The 19,241-nt window shown below is 38.9% G+C and overlaps 1 protein-coding gene across 2 annotated transcripts in view; it reads right to left on the bottom strand.

The window, feature by feature from the left end:
- Positions 1-5,384: 5,384 nt before the first annotated feature.
- Plcxd2 (phosphatidylinositol specific phospholipase C X domain containing 2) overlaps positions 5,385-19,241 on the bottom strand; it is a 45,278-nt gene continuing 31,421 nt past the window's right edge. Inside the window, exons 3-5 of one of the 2 annotated variants that reach the window (XM_076868462.2) lie at positions 18,673-18,914; positions 11,049-11,247; positions 5,385-9,752 (exon numbers count right to left, since the gene is read on the bottom strand). In XM_076868462.2, the coding sequence (XP_076724577.1) occupies positions 11,088-11,247; positions 18,673-18,914 (402 nt within the window). In that variant the 3' untranslated portion in view covers positions 5,385-9,752; positions 11,049-11,087. Of the gene's footprint in view, positions 11,248-18,672; positions 18,915-19,241 lie in introns of both variants that reach the window. The other variant, XM_076868461.2, reaches the window with a different exon arrangement.

Raw genomic sequence — 19,241 nt, forward strand, 5'->3', positions numbered from 1 at the left:
TAGATGTAATTAAGTTAAGGATCTTGAGATGGGAGATTATCCTGGATTATTCAGTTTTGTCCTTGTAAGAGGGTAAGAATCAGAGACAATGTGGTGACAAAAGCTGAGTCAGAGATTGAAAATGCTTCAGTGCTAGCTTGGGCGATGGAAGAAGGAACCACAAGACCACAAGACAAAGAATGCCAATAGACTCTAGACGCTGAAGAATCAAGGAAATGGATTGTCTAGGACTTTCAGAAGGAGCAAGCTCTAATGACTCATTTTAGATTTCTGACTCCAGATTGCAAGGTAATTGATTTGTGCTGTTGTGAGTTATCAAGTTTGTAGTGGTTTGTTACAGCAACAATAGGTAACTAATACACACTCCCTCAGAAGTAGTCCTCATGATGGTGAACACACTATCTCACTTAGCATTCATTCCACATAAAGCCAAGCTCCACATTACTGAAATGGCAACTTGTTGCCCTACTTCTTCACTGCACATAATGCACTTAGGGAGGCAGTTGGAAATGGTGGGGAATGACACTGAAAAGGAACTCAGAGTCTAGATTTTAGATTCTAGTCTCAGCTCTGCCTTAGTGTAGGATGGCCTTATGCCTTAGCCTAAGCAACTCCATTTTAAAACTCTAGTTTGAAACCTGAAGTCTCACCAGGCACACCTACAGAGCCCTCTAGTATGGCCCTCAGGCACAAACAAGTCACTTCTCCCCATCCTGAGGAGCTCACAGTAAAGTCTCTGTCATGTTGTCCTTGCCCAATAAGGGGGAAAGGCAAGGAAATCAGGTTAGGGACCATCAGACCATATGTTTTAACCCCAGGGCAAATGACGTCACTGAGAAATCCAGTGGCAGCTGATAGTGATTGAAAGGGTGGTCAGAAGCCCCCAAATTTAGTATAAATGTTAGAGCAAATGAACAGATATTCAGCCAGCCGACACTGATGCACACAAGCCTGAGAGCCTGATGAGGACCCAGAGTGACATCCCAACTCTTCTCATCTGCCCAATCCTCTGTGTTGTTCTCAGGCTCTCAAACTCTACAGCAGCCTCTTGACTCTGGTGAGAAAAGGACTTCTCCCTATGACCCTGTCCTCAGTCAGCTGTCAGCTCCACCCCAGGAGAAGCCTGCCTTGGTTCCTGACCTGATCCCCATGGTCTGAGTGAGTGTTCATCTGCTAGATTTAGAGTCTCAGGCTTGGGAATTTTGATCTGACCTTTGAGCTTATCATGCAGAGGAAATGTCTGTCGTGAACCTGTCGTGATTAAGTGTGTTTACAGTGTTTAGAAGTAATCTAGAATTGTTTGCTGTGAATTGATTACATCTATTGCAGTGCCTAGCATTAAGGATTGTCATTTTCTTAAGAACCTATAGAGTGAAATTGTATTGAGTGATTTGAGTGAATAAAGCATTGAAAAGGGCAGAAGTGTGTGGACATTTTTATTTCTCCCCCCTCAACTGCATAAGTGGCACCTTTTGTCCATCACGACACTTAGCCAGTCAGTTCTTTATGGGCTTTCAGATTTTTCTCCTGTAACGGTAGTGCCTAGCACAAATGTTCTTTGATCCTTTCTGCATCTGAAGTCATAAAACTTTAAAATCGTAGTCATGTAACAATTTGAATATATTTGAAGATATTCTTGTCACTTTTCTCCCACATTTTCCTGTTCCAACACCGCCCATTTCTCATGTAACATGACCTCGGGGCCCTTCCCTCCCTCAGTTGCCCTCCTCTGGGAAAGCTCCATTTCACTTCAAAATTTGGTGCTCAGATCTGCCTTTGATGTCATTCCTGAGCCATTCTTGCTTCCCTTGCTCTTTGAACATACTCTCTTATAAGATTACACGTAACTATTCCTTGGGAGCGTTTGGATTTGGCTTAGTCTTTTCTTCTTATCTTGTCTTGCCTGGCCTTACCTCTCAAAAGAGAGCACCTATAGTGAACAAATCCATATGTCTTAATTTTTTTTTAGGTCGGAAGGACCAGGTCTATTCCAGCATACCTAAATTAACCATTGTTTCTTGCTTAAATGATAATTCATAGACACATGAAAGAGAGTGGTTTAAAACAATTTAGGATCACAAATTTCTCTAAGAAATTCAATGAAAGCTATAGAAAGCTATACACACGTTTTTTGAGTGTACACTATATAAGATTTTCTGCGTCATTTCAAGGCATGCTAGCTGACCTGAAGCACTACTCTGTGCATTCTACACTCACAAGGTCGTTGCTTAGTGGAAGCTTTTCAAAAATCAGTCTAACACTTTATTCTTACACTTCATGGAGGTCCTAAAAATGAGACCCACTGGGCCTGGATTGAATGAACTCCCAGTAAGAATCAGGGAAGGAACGTCTTTAGGCCAAAAAGCAGCTAAGTTCTTAGGTTAAACAAAGAACAGCTTTCAGTGGCCTCCTTCTACAGTAAGAGCTTTGCTTCTTAGGACCTTTCTCTGCAGGATAAATCCTGTTCTTTAGATGCTTGGCCCCTTAGATTAAAGCCATCTGACTGCCTAAGACTTCTCTCAATCACATGATGCTACTGGACAGAGGCTGACACTTCTGTGTCCTCCCAACCACCCCATGCTATCCCCAAACACTGCCCAGCTGTGAAAACACCCTGGTCTGACTTGTGCTTTTGTTTTTTGACACTTGTCCAAGCCTTCCTGGGTGAGGTTTGAGGCACATGAGCTTTGTCCACTGTCCCTCCCTTGCAACCTCCCACCCTCTCTGAAAATGAAAGGCTTCATGTCTTAAAAATAATAACACTCCTTTGGTCATAGTGAGCAGATTTGCAGAGGGGTAAACAAAAACATACTGCTGATCAGGAAGAATTCCTTTGGAGGAAAAAAAAAAACACAACAAAATCTAGGACATTCAGGCATCCTAACATCAGGGATTCACAGAAAAGGAATCACTTTCTATGCTGAAGAACTGGAGTTTGCTCTCTGGTATTCCATGTTTACCTAGAATAGCTGTCTGTGGATAGTCTCCAAGAACTTGATTTCTCTAGTTTAAATTCCTCCATAGGACATGGAGATTATCTGAGCATGGACTTCTGCCAAAAACATGAAGAAAGTTCCCTTATGAAAGAGAGAGATGACTTTCTATCTCAAGTAGTAGCCTATTTATATATTTAGTGAGTATAGATGTTTAGAAAGACAACAACCAAACCCAGTTGTAGGCAAAAATGTGTGGCTAAACCAAGGGTACCCCTCCCCACAAAACGAGAAGGATCACAAATTTAGGCCATTCCTATAGCTTCTTCATAGTGCACTCATTAAAAATCTTAAATTCATTTTGAAAGGGAATTTTATATCACTACTGAAAACCCAGGACCACTTGCTACAAAGAGAAGATAACCACAAAATAAATACAATATAAACAAATAATACTAAATGTTAGATATTATTATCTTTCTCTGTGGAATGATAAATAGGATAGACAAGTTTCATCACTAAACTGAGACTTCCTTCCTAACTAATCAGGATTGATTAAGTGATTAGTGATCTTGATGCCTAATGTTAAAGATGTGACCATTTTCCACCTCATAAATATCATAAATATCACCAGTGGCATGAATTCCACTTTCTGAGCAACGCATATTTAGTCCAGAAATGTCCTGCCTAACTGAAAACCAAAGTATATTTTTTTTCATTGACTCCTCCTGAGATAATATCCTAAGAAATTAGAACTCTAGGGATTGGGTCTAGACTTGTCTATTATGAGCATTTCAGATTAGGAAGCTTCCAGAAGTGGGAACCCCCAATAGATACATCATAAGACATTGTCTCCAGAGACTTCCTTATATAAGGTCCAGCTCTTTGCCCCTGACTACCACCCTTTCTCACCTATTGAGAGATAAAGAGAGAGAGAGAGAGAGAGAGAGAGAGAGAGAGAGAGAATATGACCCCGTCTAAGCACCCAGTATCCTCTAGTTGCCTTGACCTTCTGCTACACAGCCCCTTTAAATATGCCACACAAAGAATTTTCAATACATTTCTCTTCTACCATCCAAATCTAGCTACTTTATCTCTCATTGATTAGTTCCCGCTAAATCATTCAATGAACACAAAGGTTAGCAGCCAATCATGTTAAAAAGATTTTGTTTAGTACTATTTGGAGAAGGCAAGTATAAAATTCCTTCCCTTAATACTAATAGCTACTCTTGAGAATTTACTATGTACCATGATTTGTGCTAAAATGCTTTCCACACATTTCCTTATTTAGTTTTGTAGCTCTCTTATTTGGTTTAACACCTTCATAGCAGACATTTAATAACCCTATGTTCTATACACATAGAGATACAGAGATACTTTGCTTAAGGTCACATAGCCAGAATGTGATGCAGTTGGAATAGGAATCTGGGTCTGTGCATGTTTATAACTTTGTAGTAATCTGATAAATCAATCTGTGATTAGATATTGAAGACTTCCTACATAATGCAAGAGCTCCATTATCATAGCAGCAATGTATCAACCACAGTGTATGTTGAGAAATTGAGGCAGGACAGCAATATCTCTGCAATTACACCACACAGGTTATACCTACTTTGCTTATGTTTGGACCCAACCATATCTACATCAAAATATATACTATTTTAGTGACTTACTGCTAAAAACTAAATTGGAATCACTGAACGTGGTGCTTATTAAAACCAACCGGAGGACATTGAGGTAGAGTTACTAAACAATAAATACAGGCAGAAAATTCTGACTGTTCTAAATTGCTATGAACTGAAACACATGTATCATTACTCCTAATTACCTGTTCCAACATTCAGCCATATCAAATAAATGATTACTTAGAAATAATTGAATCTCTGTTAAATCCATAGAAAGGACATTCACAATAATCCATTATTTTTTGTAACAGATAAGGCAAAATTAAAAAAAATCACTGAAATTTACTGCATTTAGATATTCTGTAAAAAATAATTAAGAATGAGAAAAATGTGGGACATTGCAACATAAATTGAAGGTCCACTTTTATGTACTCATCGTGTGCGCAAATCATCTCTGAATTGCTCTACTTCTGGGCATCCAGGAACCACTCAGTTTAATGTGCATCAGAGAAGGCAGTAGCATGAGAATATGGATGTCAAAAAGAACTGGTCTAAAACTAGTACAAGTAACTGAAGTGCTCTAAGGATAAAGCTTGAAAAAGCATGGATGATGTGGTTATGTACATGTTTCACACACTGCTCATCTTGGGAACTGAGGGCATATTTAGCTAATCCCAATATGTTCTAGGCAGAGCTGAAAGGATGTTCATCTAATATTTGCATAATGAGCTATTTTACTGACACTGAGTCTGTAGCTCTTTAAAACAAAATTAGGAGTGGATCCAACAATACAATGTTCATTAAAACAAAGGAAATGTGCCTGTCAAAGTTTCAATGTTTAATATTTATTATTAGTTATAAGCCTATTTATGTCATTCAAATCAAGTACAAGGAAACACATCATGTCATCATACCCCTTGACATTTTTTTTTTCACAGTTAAAATGAGGTATTTTGGCTTTACAATGTTCTAGGTTGAATTACACAGTTTAATCAAGGTAACAAGAAGATATATTTGAACAATTATTTCCTAGAGGGGAAAAAAGCCAAGTGAATGTGTACGAATAAGATAATTAAGCCATAAAACACATTTCAGAGTATCAAGGAGCATATATGCAAAATTTTAATCCTAAAGCCTTAAATTGGTACAATTTATTATTATTTTTAACTTAATAAACATGCACTGTAGTGTAAAACAATAGAGGAGAAAATATAATATCTATTAGAGCATTTTTCAGATCCATAAATTATCTGAATTGATCAAGACTTATTTTAACTATGACAATTTCTGTATTTTTAATTGCTGATCAGTGAGATTAAGTATTATAGTTGGCATATACACAATATAAATAATGCATACACAATCTATGTTTAACACTTACTAATATTGGGGTGTAAATTAGTAAGTATAATAGCAGCAAGGTAATATTTCTAGAATAGGTTCTAAGATTTGTCATGTTGGTACTACAGATTCATAACTGAAGTGTTATTAGTGCTATAAACTCATAACAATGTAAAATTTCAAATGTACAGAACTACCAAAGATCTATATTTGCCTATTCAAAGTGCTGTGCTTTTTATTAAGCTTAAAGCTTGTGAGCAAGTCTGTGCTATTTGAACTAAATGTTGGTCCCAAGTTCTGGACTGAAATCAAGTATCATTCTAATGACTGGGTAGGGCTGGGGGACAAAATTATGCACTGAAAATAATTAAGAAGAAAAACCCCACTGTGATAGAGTGTGCTGGTCATCACTGTATATATGTATGTGCCTTTTGCCAGCATCCTGTAATGAAGAGTGATTGGCAGGGGATGGAGGATGCCCAGAAGACAAGAGGACAAAGTGGTATTCTATGAAGAAGAGAGGAAAGTATCACACAGAAAAGTGCCTCCAGCCTGCTGATGAAATTGCCTCAACAGACTCTGGAATTGAACTACCAGAAAAGGGAAGGGAAATATTTTATCTAAATCATTTGATTTAGAAATGAGTTTGAAAAGTCCTAAGTAGAACAAGTTTTGTTGATGATGCTAAAACACTATATCTAAAGCAGGATAGCATTATCTCAGAGTATTTTTACAATATCTAAGACTCTGCTATTTTAAGAAAATCAATAGCATTTTGTAGTGTGTACTTCCAAGCTAGGGCTAGTTCAGAAATACAGTGCTGTTGGTGTGCTGTTTCTAGCAGGAAGCTGGGAATCCAAAGGTTAAGGAGGTAAGGTGTCTCTTGGGGGCAGTAAAGAGCTGATCAGAATCCTCTGGAATTAAGGGTAAAGTTTCCAGGTAAACCTCTTATCATTTAATCACTGCACTTCTGTGTTTCCCAGGGCAACATTTTTGAGTGACAAAGCTTTGGTGGCAAACACCAGGATCCAGCCTGCAACAGAGGATCAAAATATACTGGAAATGAGTGGAATTTCAATGGGCAACCGTATTCTTCTGTGTCATACCAAATTTCCTCTTGGCCTAACAAGACTATTTAGCATATATTGAGAAAGCCCACCTCTCGGAAACCCATAAGCATGTTGGAAGGTTTTTTGAGCCCTACATATTTCATTACACATAATACAGAAGGTGCCATTCCTTGTCAAGTTCTGCCAACCTACATCACACTTTTTTAGGAAGTGAGCCCACGCTGGATTCTCTATACTCATACATAGAAAGAAGAATTACCACAACTGTACATCCCCTGAGTATAAGGCATTTAATCTAAACATAGGGATCTTATATTTTCAGGAACCAGTCACCAAGGTTTTCCAAACACTCATCACTAGGTAGCAGACTGCATCTTTATTACAGATGAAAGAAATAGGGACAATTTTGTATAGGGTTGCTTGCTCAGCTAAGGGAGTGGAGTCTTACGGCAGTGTCCCATTCATTAGCCAATTCTGTTTCCCAGAACCTAACAGACAATGAAGAACACTACAAAACTTCCCCTCTGGCAGGAATGCAATCTGCAATAGCCTGATTTTGTGTAAGCCCTTTTTCCTCCTAAGAAAGGTGGACAGAAACATAATTTTTTTTATGTGAATATGAGGTCATGCAAGAAGAAACTATAAAATAGTTAAGATATATCATCACCTGGGCTCAGATCTTGTGCTTTTCTTTGCATTTATTTAAAACTTGGATTTGAACTGTGGCTTAACCTCAAAAATTCAGGGCTCTGGACTCAGCACTAAGGAAAATGACTAAACAGTTATTATTGAGTCAAATGCAGCAGATATAAAAAAATCTTGCATGACCCTCTTTCATCTGCCATTAATAAAAAACTTTAATCCTCAATAACTTATCATTTTATTCCATCAATCCTATCTTGACCTCTCTCTCCAGTCTTCAGGATATCTTCTCTTTCCATGACATCACATGGTACCTCTAATAAGCTGAAAGTCCAAGCCTTTAAAACACTATTTTCACTGATTTGAAATCTGTGATGGTCCCTTTGCCACAAAATCATGGAAATGTGATGGTGTTGGAATGGTCTATGGAGCTCATGAAAAAAACAGTTATATTTCGGAGTAAACAGGACCCCAAATTCTGTGAGATTAATTCCTCATTGGCTTAATCAAGTAGCTGTTTAGCTGATCTTGAAGTTAAGTCTGAGCAAGTGTGAGAGTCTTTGTTTGATCTTGTTTTGATCACCCAGAACTTGTGAGAACAAGTGATGGGGATGGATCACCATTCTTATGGTTGTAGAATAAGTCACTGACCTAAAGTCTACTTTCTCTCTGTGCCATGTGCCGGAGTTCTCCTGCGTAACTTCATGATCAAGAAACAGAATGCACACATTTTTTTTTTTTTTTGCAATAAAGTGTGCCTTTTTCTGGGGGCAGAGATTCGAGTATTTACCAGAACTCTAGTGCAGAGTTGCAAAATTCAAACAAAGCTGGCAATCCATAGCAGCATGGAGGAGCAAAAGCCAGCATGGGCTCATGCAGAGCTAGGCTTTGTACATGAAACCTTAGGATTTTTCTGTTCTGTGTCGTGCTCCATGATTTTTCTCTTATCATGCAAACACCAAGATGCATTTAAATGTCACAATTCAAGAGAAGTGCAACTATATATTTAAAAATGAAGAAAGAACATCAAGTAAACATTTTACTGGACAGTCAGCAGCCATTGGGTGTCGCTCACCTCCTGTGCAGATACCTGTCAAAACACCTGGCCTCATAGCACCAAGCACCTGGACAAAGCTGAGGCTCAAATAAAACAGAGCAGAATAATTCTCCTCTTGCCTCCTTATCTCTTTGTCAAGTACCACAGGGTTAGTCCTTAGCAAATGACCAAGAATTAAAAACCAAACCAAAATGGAGCAATAAAAACAAAAATAAAACCCTGAGGTTAAGCTAGGGATTTCAGAGCCAGTCATTAGAGTTCAACAGCAGAACTGAGGGAAAATTTAGAAAGTGAGGACACCCACCTTCTTAGGCCCTACAGAATTTGACAATACTATCCTAGAAACCTCTTCAGGGAAGAGTTCAAATACAAAAACAGGGAAAGTTAAACCAGATTTTCCCATAGGTATTCCTGTTGTGATCTTCTTGAGCTGAGGATGCAAAAGGTCAGGGCTTAAGCTGCTTTACAGAAAGTGAAGGCTGGAAGACCAGTAGATGGGGGGACGTAGGTGCTGTTGGTAGCTCACCTAAGATATCCCCCAATACAGGCAATGTGCAAAAAATCTGTCTGTGAAATCAAAGGACAGAAATGGGAAACTGCTGGAAGAAGAATCCAGCAATCTTTATAAATGCCCACATCCATTCCGGATTCCAGGTTTATATTTTCTCTTTAAAAATCCCAAAACTGACACTTCCTTAGGGATCCCATCAATATAACAGGGCTGAGGGACATCAAAGTGAGTGCATCCTGAGGCCCAGTTTTATTTCTGGCTTCTTTCTTTCCAGCTTTCTGCTGGAGGGTCTACTCAAGGACTGAGAGTTCTTCATGACCCATTCCATCTTCTGTCCCTGTGTGTGGTTCGACAGTGGTTCTTGGATTTGGATCACATCTACACATCCACATTGTCCTCAGCAGGTTTGGGGGAGCCAGGACACCTGCCGCAGAATCCAAATTCACTCACAGACCTGGATGCACAGTCCTGGTAAGGGGAGGAAGGCTGTAGCAGCGTCTGTTCTGGGCAAGGAAAGGTCAGTTATCTCCTGTGTGAGTGCTCTTGAGGTCAGAAGCACTGCAGATACTTACTCTATAAATAAATAATGAATAAATAAATAAACAAACCAAAACACAAGAGGGCTCTTTATAGATAAGCACCTCTTATCAGTTAAAAAAAAAATCCCCTCTTGAGTTTCAAAGCCCTCATGCAGTAGTGATAAGTAGGCTCAGAACAACCTGCAGAAAGTAGAGAAATCCAGACAAGCACTGGAAAAGTCCCAACACTGGGTATTTCTCACTTGATGACACACAAGTCATCCTAAAGGTCCCCGAGGTAGTCTTGTTTTCCAGGAGTTTTAGAATGGCTCCAAACCCACTTGGAGCTTCCTCCTTTAATGCCATTGCACTCTCCCACGCATTTTGCGTCAGCGTCCATGGTGTCATGGACAAAGTGCCTTCTACTTGGCACTGTATGCCACTGTGCAGGTCTCAGTCATAAGCAGACAACAATGAAATGCAATTCCAAGGTCTGGCTTGAAGACCCCAATCCAAAGAGGACTTTGCCAAAATGATGCAGGTGTTCACTCGGCAGTTATTTTAGAAAACTACTAGAGAATTAAATCAAAGAAAGATGGCATGCAGCAAACATGCATGTCTATCTCTTGGTGGGCCCTGTACCAAAAAGATCTCCCATCGTTGTTCCTTCCCTTTTAAGAAGGGCCCCCCATACACTAGAAAGGAATTAATGCTTTAAAACTAGAAAACATTTCTGATACCAAGGGCAGTATGCACTGTTTAACTGAAGAATTCAGGTGACCAGTTACCAACACAAGGTATGCATAAACAGCATGTAGATGAAACACCTTGGTGACAAACAGGTCTTATTCCCTCAGGGAAGTAGTAGAGACATTCGACAACCCTGGAGAGAACTGATGCTTGGCTTCCTGTCCTCCCAGAACAGAACCTCAAGTTGAAGTTAGAGCCAGTCACAGGGCAGTCCAAACCTGCAATGAGTCATCCTTTGGACCAGAAATACCTTTCTGGCTTAGCCTTCTCACTGGCTCAAACACAAGACCCTGGAAACCAATAGAGAACTGGATCAATTGAGGGATACTCCATATTCCAGTGGACTGGAGACCCTATTTCCATATTCCATTCACTACCACAAGTCACTGGGGAGATTCTGACCTTGAGCACATGAAACATGCTTTCTTCCCTTAGACTTAAGCTTTTTAAAAGTCTCATTTGGGAAAAATGCAACTGAAGGCCCTGTAATGCTATCCCAATGGCCCTGTGAGGAAGGAAAAGAAAAAAAGAAGCCCTCCTCCTCTCTTCACTATCACTGCCCAGGGGCCACCCCAACAGGAAATTCTTCAAAGAATCCTACCCTGGATCAACAACTTCAACCCTAGGTTAAATAAACAAATCAGCATTTAGCCAAAGCTCTGTCCTCCTGCAGAAGGTCATTCAACTCAATGACGGTTGTGGCAAAGTCCACCAGGTCCACGAAGTCAGACGTGATGATGTTGACACCCATGGCACCAGGCTTCTGAGTTTTCACCCAATCCAGGATGGCAGGAAGATTCCTACACAGAGGAAAGTGTTGAGAAAGACCGGAGAGTTTAGAAGAACTTCTCCAGAAAAGTAAACACAACATTTCCATCAATATAACAAAAGTATGTTAATAAAGCACAAGCCCCCAGGGCTAAGTCCATTTAAGTTTATATCTCCAGCAAGGATGAAGTTGTCTCTAATCCATCAGAAAATTAAATTTTCCAGGGTTTCTTTAATAGAAGAGGAGATTATTTGTCCCAAGCATCAAAGGGATACCCATGTCAACAGGACCTTGAAACATTAAGCTCAAGAGTCTAATTATGGCTGGGTTCTTTGATTTTTTTTATTATAACAAAAACTTCAAAGATATGCAACATTGAAAGAATTTTACAGTAAGTAAATATATCCACCACCCATAATTTACCACTAAAATTTTTCTATACTTGCCTGCCACCTATCTATTCATCAACCAACACTATCCTTCCATCAATCCAGCTGTTTTTCACATAGTTGAATGCAAACATTTATACACTTCCCCTAAATGCTTCAGCAAAAATATGATTAAATAGGAGTCTCCATGTGTTTCCAGTTTTCTTGAAATAAAGATTACATTCAATAAAATGCACTTGCTGAGTTTTGACAACCATATATAAATGACCCAAACTCATAACTGTATAGAGCATTACCAACACTCCAGAAAGTTCTCACATGCCCTTTCCCAGTCAATTCCTGCTCCATTCCCTCAGAGGCAACAACTTGTATTGATTTTTTTCCATGGTAGATGATATTTACCTATTCTAAACTTCATGTTGACCATACAATGTGTATTCTTTTGTATGAGCCTTCTTTTATTCAGCATAATGGTATTCAAACTCATCCATGGCATTGCATGGATCTGTATTTTTTTATTTTGTGGGTTTTTTTTGTTTTGTTTTGTTTTGTTTTTGCGCCAGGGATTGAACTCAGGGCACTCAACCACTGGGCCACATTCACATCCCCAGCCCTATTCTGTATTTTATTCAGAGACAAGGTCTCAATAAGTTGCTTAGCACCTCACTGTTGCTGAGGCTGACTTTGAACTCACGATTCTCCTGCCTCAGCCTCCTGAGCTGCTGGGATTACAGGCATGCGCCACCATGTGTGAAGGGATCTGTATTTTTTATTTCTTAAATACTGCATATTATTTCACAGAATGAACATAACACAGTTTGTCCATTTTTCTATTGATGAATACACAAGCTGTTTCCAATTTTTAGTTGTTATGAATAAAACTGTTATGGGAATTCTTCTACAAGGCTTTTTATGGACATTTGTTTTCATTTCTCTCAGCTAAATACCAAGGCATGGGATTACTGTATTATAAGGCTGGTTTACATTTAGCATTATGAGAAACTACAAGACTTGTTCCTAAGAGATTGTGCATGTGGATGCTGCCTCATATCCTTCCTCAAATTTGGTGCTATCTTTTAATTTTAGTCATTCTAGTGAATATGTAGTGACATCTCACAGTGTTATAATTTGCATCTTTCTGATGAATAATGGTGTTGAGCAGTTTGTCATGTGCTTATTGACCATTCATGAAGTAGCTATTTGATTCTTTTACATTTTTCACTTTTTGAACATGTTCAGCTATTGAAATTACTTATAGTCTGTTAGATTTTTTTATTATCAACAAAGTATCTTTACTTAAAATGCTTTCAACCAATCTCTATTATATTTCATTCTTTTTTTTTTTGCTTTTTAAAAAAATTTATATATGACAGCGGAATGCATTATAATTCTTATTACACATATAGAGCACAACTTTTCATATCACTAGTTGTATACACAGTATATTCACACCAATTCGTGTCTTCATATATGTACTTTGGATAATAATGTAAATCACATTCCACCATCATTTATAACCCCATGCCCCCTGCTTTCTCCTCCAACCCCTCTGCCCTATCTAGAGTTTGTCTATTCCTCCCATGCTCTCTCTCCCTATCTCACTATGAATCAGCCTCCTTGTGTCAAAGAAAACATTCGGCATTTGTTTGGGGGGGATTGGCTAATTTCACTTAGCATTATCTTCTCTAACTCCATCCATTTGCCTGCAAATGCTATGACTTTATTCTCTTTTATTGTTGAGTAATATTCCATTGCCACTTTTTTTTTTTTATCCATTCATCTATTGAAGGGCATCTAGGTTGGTTCCACAGTTTAGCTATTGTGAATTGTGCTGCTAAAAATAGGAGTCTCCATGTGATTCCAGTTTTCAGAGGAAAGTGCTGGGAGAAGAGAAGATGTGACTGTGTCTCTGTAGTATGCTGTTTTTAAGCCTTTTGGGTATAGACTGAGGAGAGGGATAGCTGGGTCAAATGGTGATTCCATTCCCAATTTTCCAAGAAATCTCCATGCTTTCCATATTGCACCAATTTTCAGTCTTACCAGCAACGTATGAGTGTACCTTTTTCCCCACATTCTCACCAACATAATAAAAAATGTTGATAATAAAAAAATGTTGCTTGTCTTCGTAATAACTGCCATTCTGACTGGAGTGAGATGAAATCTTAGAGTAGTTTTTATTTGCATTTCTCTAATTGCTAGTAATGATAAACATTATTTCATATATTTGTTTATTTTCTCCCATCCTGTAGCTTGCTTTTGTCTCAATGACACATTCAGATGAGTGGAATTCCTTAATTTTTATAGAATCAAACTTACCAATTTGTTCTTTTATAATTTCTGAGATCTAAGAAATCTTCACTTACTCCTCATTCAAAAAGATATCCTATGTTTTCTTCTAAAAGCTTTATGAGTTCAGGCCTAAGGTCCATCTCAGGTTAATTTTTGTGTATAGCATAAAGTAGGAGTCAAAGTTCACTTTTTCCACACGGATAGACAGTTATCCTGTCACTACATGTGGCTTCCTGATAGACTGATATCTAATCAGTTGCCTCATGAACAGTCTGCTGGTGCCATTTTTCTAGACGGAAGGCTTCCTATATTACACCCTGAAGTTTTGCCCAGAGCTCAGTTTAGTGACATTTAAAACAAAATTCAGTGTGATGATTTCTACATTAGTAGTAAATGTGAACTACCATGGGCACTATAGAGGAGAAAGCCATAAAGTGCACTCGTAACTTTTCATCATGATAAAACAGCTCACTAAATCCTCAATGGGTTGAAAATGACTAGAGGGAGATAGAAACTGGGCGTACCTTTGGTGAAGGGACCGGAAATTTTTTAGGAAGATTTGCTTTAGGTCAAAAATTGAGAATAAGTGAAGTATTATATTAACTCATCTCTTTCTCTTCTTTTGGTTACACTCTTTGGTTGTCAATTTTTCCCTTCCGTTTCTTTTAGAATACATCTAAAGCCACCCTCCCTCCTTTAGGAATACATCTAACTTCTTAGTCTTCTAGAAAGACAATGTTATTACAGCCTTGGTAGATTTTTTTTCCCCTTCCCCTCTTGCTTTTCCTCTTACCATGATGCCTATAATCAGTTCTGGATCTCTTCTCTTACTCAGTGTACTCTACTATCAACTCAAATCAATTTACATTTTATATTTTGTAGCAGATTATGACTTAATAGACTACCCTCCCAAGAATGCTCCCAGTTTTAGCTGGGATTCCTGAGAATTTAATAATCTCAATATGACCTTAACTTGTTGAATTTTGCTGTCCCTCAGCTTCTTCCTTGTAAAGCAGTGGTAATAATGCTCTCAGACAGATTTGGGGGTAGAGATTAAGTAAAATAATACATATAAAGTGTTTAGTGCATTGAGTAGCATGTAAGCAACTGGCAAAAGAAAAAGAATCATGAATAAAAGAGTATAAGGTAGAGATATTTGGGAGCTGGAAATAAAAAAAAGCCTTCAAAAAAAGTCATCTTTTGTTGTTTAGGCAACAAAATGTTATGATCTGAGTGTTAGGGGCTGCAAATACTGACCTATTTTGGGGACAGAGTTCATAAATATCTAGTGGCCCACGTGAAAAACCTGCTAGTACTCAAGGAAAGAGGCATTCAGACTTCTTTTCAAAACAAAAGAACAAAACAAAACAAAACAAAAATCCCTAGTCTGTTAAAGTATGAGGTGAAAGTGCCATCTGCTGGCTGTCTTGGAAATGAACAGAATTGAAGGCCTGGATGCAACCCCAGCCAACAGCGGCAAGAGCCAAACCTTGAGGGATCCCTGTTAGTCTGAGCAGAGAAATGTGGGGAGGGTGTGAATCTGGTCTCTAGGAAAAAAGAGCTCTGCATCCATTGCGGGTCAGTCTTCCCTAAGACACGGATAAAATAACTGAGATTATGTGTAGAGAAAAGGACATGTAGAATCCACTGGAAAGAGGAGTCACTTTATTTTCTTAACTCCTGGCACTTCCCAGGATGAGAGGGCCATGAACAAGGCTGACAGATGTTGCTGACAGCCCCTCAGGCTACAATCTCCTCAGGGTGCAAAACAGTAAGCTTAAAACTTGCCCTTGGCTTTGGGGCTCACTCTAGGACAAGGCTGGTTCACACTGCCTTCCTGGGTTTCTTTACAACCAGGGATGGCATACCTATTCTATGCCAGGCACTGTGGTAGGCATTTCCAGGTTAGGATAATAATCTTGTGGGGTTCTATTAATCCCTTTTAAATGGTGAGAAAAAACACAGCCCAGAGAACTTGTCCAAGGCCACATTATTGCCAAGGGACGGCATGAGTTTGCTAAGGTTTCCCTAATAAAATCTATGCTAGGTGGCTTCAACAATTAGAGTTTATTTTCTTTTATTTCAAGAAGTTGGAAGTCCAAGATCAAGGAGACAGCAGGTCTGGTCTCTTCTGAGGCCTCTCTGCTTGGTTTGTAGATGACCACATTCTCACATTTCCTATGCCTGAACACATGCCTGGTGTCTACATTTTCTCTTCCTTTAATGACAACAGTGAGATTGGATTAGGGCCCGTCCTAATTATCTCTATAAAAGGCCCTTCTCCCAATATAGTCACATTCTAAGGAAGCATGGTGACAGCTTCAATATATAAATTTAGGGGTTAAGGGCATAATTCAGACCACAACAGGGACCAATGTAGGCTCCAGTCTCAGGCCCTCTGATTTCAGTCCATGTCGCCTTCTTGAGTTCCATGGTTGCTCTATCTTCAAGCTTAGGCAAAACTCATTTTTTTCTGATTTCAGGGGGAGTGCTAGGAATCTGAATTTTAGATTTCTATGAGTCTGGTGGAAAGTACCATAAAAATTCAGTTTTTGTGGATTCCTTCTAGGGTGATGAACCAAGGTGTATAAGATCTCATGTCCAAAGCTTGCTGAAGGCTTTATTGGGGTCCCATGGGTGGGGGTTATCTCTCTGCCAAGAAAACCACCTCTGCATGTGTAGAATAATGCAGCTTGTCTTCTTCCCCTTGGTTTGAGATGATAACCCGTGCCTAGGGTCAGCTGAAGCACCCCTATTCTTTTATACCTTAGGACAGACACTCTGAGTGCTGATGCTCAGGGGAGGGACAGATGTTCACCCAGTAATTCAGAGGAGATGACAACCACATGCTGTGCTGGCATCTAAGAACACATTCCTGACCAGACCTGCATTTCCTCCTTTGGTTGATGAGCAGGCATAGGAATGCATGATCACACCCATGATATTCTTGTGATGAACAGGGATTAAATGCCAAAGTATCTTTCCAAGATCAGGGACCTCAGCCTGCTACCAGTTGGACAAGAGCTCTGACACACTGAAAGATCTTGGCCTTAGGCACATGCCACTATCATTACCACCAAACAAGGAGCTTGGGATTCACTGCAGGCATATTAAAGTGCTAAGAATTAACAAATATAAAAATCATGGTGAAATTGAGGGTTAACGGTTGTAAACAAGGAGATCTGACCAGATTCAGGTACTAAGAACACAAAAAGCCTGTGGAGCAGAAAAGAACAGGGCAATAAAATGTGCTATATCCAAGGCAGTGTGGCACACTGGAGAGGGTGGTGGTGCAATGACCAGAGTACAAGATGTGTGGGTCACCTAGAGCCACTGGATTCCACCTTAAGTGGGGATGATGAAGTGCTTTAGAGAATGTGTCCTCTGGAGCCTGGCTTGGGTTTTAAAACCAAATGAAGTCACATGCAAAAAAGGCATTTCATACTCAGGAAACAGTAAAAAGATCTAACTTACGCTGATTTTTAAATAGTCCTTCCTCTCTTACTAGTACAGCTTTCTGTACAGATTTTTATTATAGTGATTTTTCACATTTCTAAGTAGAAATGTTCATACTAGTGTTTTCTGTGAGACTGAGAATTAATTCCACAAGGCAGAGACTGTTATTCATCTTGTACATTCACACCTACTTCCTCTTAGGTACTCAGTTTGTTGTATGAATAAGTAAATAATGTTAATCTACAAGTTTACTAAAGATATGAGGAAAATGGTGCAAGTTCATGAATATATGTTATTTTTTAAAATTTATAATTCTGAATCCTCCAAAGAGATTGAGATCATACTGGATTGTTTGGTTCGAGCCAAGTACATAAATTCTAAGTTAAGAGTTACAGTCACACCAAAAGGGGCTTCTGGTTCTGTCCATAGTCTACAAAATCAGGAGCTTTCACCAAGAAAGAAAACTGCAGGTACTTCTTACTCTCTAAATTCCTGATTTACTGTTATCTGAACTCATGTTCTCCAAGCTCAGAAACAAACAAATAGGGACAAGTGTTGAATGAATATTTCACTATTTGAAATCTGAACTCACCATACGGAACTCAGGAACCAAACTGATTCTTGTGAGTATCTTTTGTTACCCAAACATATTAGCTGGAATTGTAAGGGATACCCTATTGTTCAAATGTATTATTTATATTTATATAAATATAAATAATACATCCATCTAAACCATCCTTTTCTTGCAACACCTGTCATTCATTGTGTTCATTGGTGTCCAGGATAAAGAACATCATCTCCTATGAAATGATTGAGTGCTTCCTGCTTAATTGTAGTCAGGCTTAATTCTTCCTTGAGGAAGTATTTGAAGCTATGTCATAGAACTTAGGACTCATGGTCCCCATGGAAGGGAGAAGAACAAATTCTTGATGGGCCACATCTAAATTCCTAGCACTCAGCAGAGTGGTTTGTGATTCATACCACTTAAATGAGTGAGTACCTGGGCTTACAGGGCAGGGGCAGGGACATGATGAGGCCAGATGTCAGAAGTGATCAGACAGTGGTGTTGACTCAAAGTGGGTTGCCTTAGTATCAAAATGTAGAGAGTATTTGTGGAATAATGTGTACATTTTAATGAAATGTTTAGGGTTCTTTTGGGCACTATTAATGCAATCCCCTTCAAATTCACATCTTATTTCCAACACTTGGTATTTAAAAAAAATTTTTTTTAATCTCTAAAGTTTTACTTTGATGTATTCAGAAGAGAATCAAGGTAAAAATTCTTTAAAAACCTAACACATGGGGTAGAAGCAAACTCTTACCTATGAACCAGGGTGTTCTTGAGGCCCCCCACAAGGCCTCGGGCGATGGTCTTTACTCTGGGGGTAAGAATTGCCTGGGAGACATGGAAGGAGCCCTGGGGGGCACGCTCACTCAGAGTGGTCTCCAAGAAGAGGATTAGTTTTCTCACACTTGTGGTATTTGCCCAAGGTGCTGGAATCTTCTTTCCTGGCCACAAGAAGGAGTACTGCTTGTAGAAGGGACAGTGGTAGAAGATAAGAACCTGAAATGTTCAAAACCAAGAGAGGCAATTCATGAAAAAGCCGAATGCTAACTAACCCCTGGGATTTACACTGATTACTGGGAGGAAAGATAAATATATGTGGGAATGAAAAAATTGTTATGTACATACTTTAAAAAATCAATGAGCAAAGATTTACTGAGCACTTCTATATGACTGACTCAAAGATTCTTTTATTTTTTGTCATGAACAACTTTGGAAGTCTGGTAAAAATCACTGCCACCTTCTCAGAATTATAAATGAATATAAAACAAAATAGACAAGATGACAAAGGAAACCAATGATAAGAAAATAGGCCTATGAATACAT

The sequence above is a fragment of the Callospermophilus lateralis genome, chromosome 10, assembly GCF_048772815.1.
Source record: "Callospermophilus lateralis isolate mCalLat2 chromosome 10, mCalLat2.hap1, whole genome shotgun sequence".
NCBI lineage: Eukaryota > Metazoa > Chordata > Mammalia > Rodentia > Sciuridae > Callospermophilus > Callospermophilus lateralis.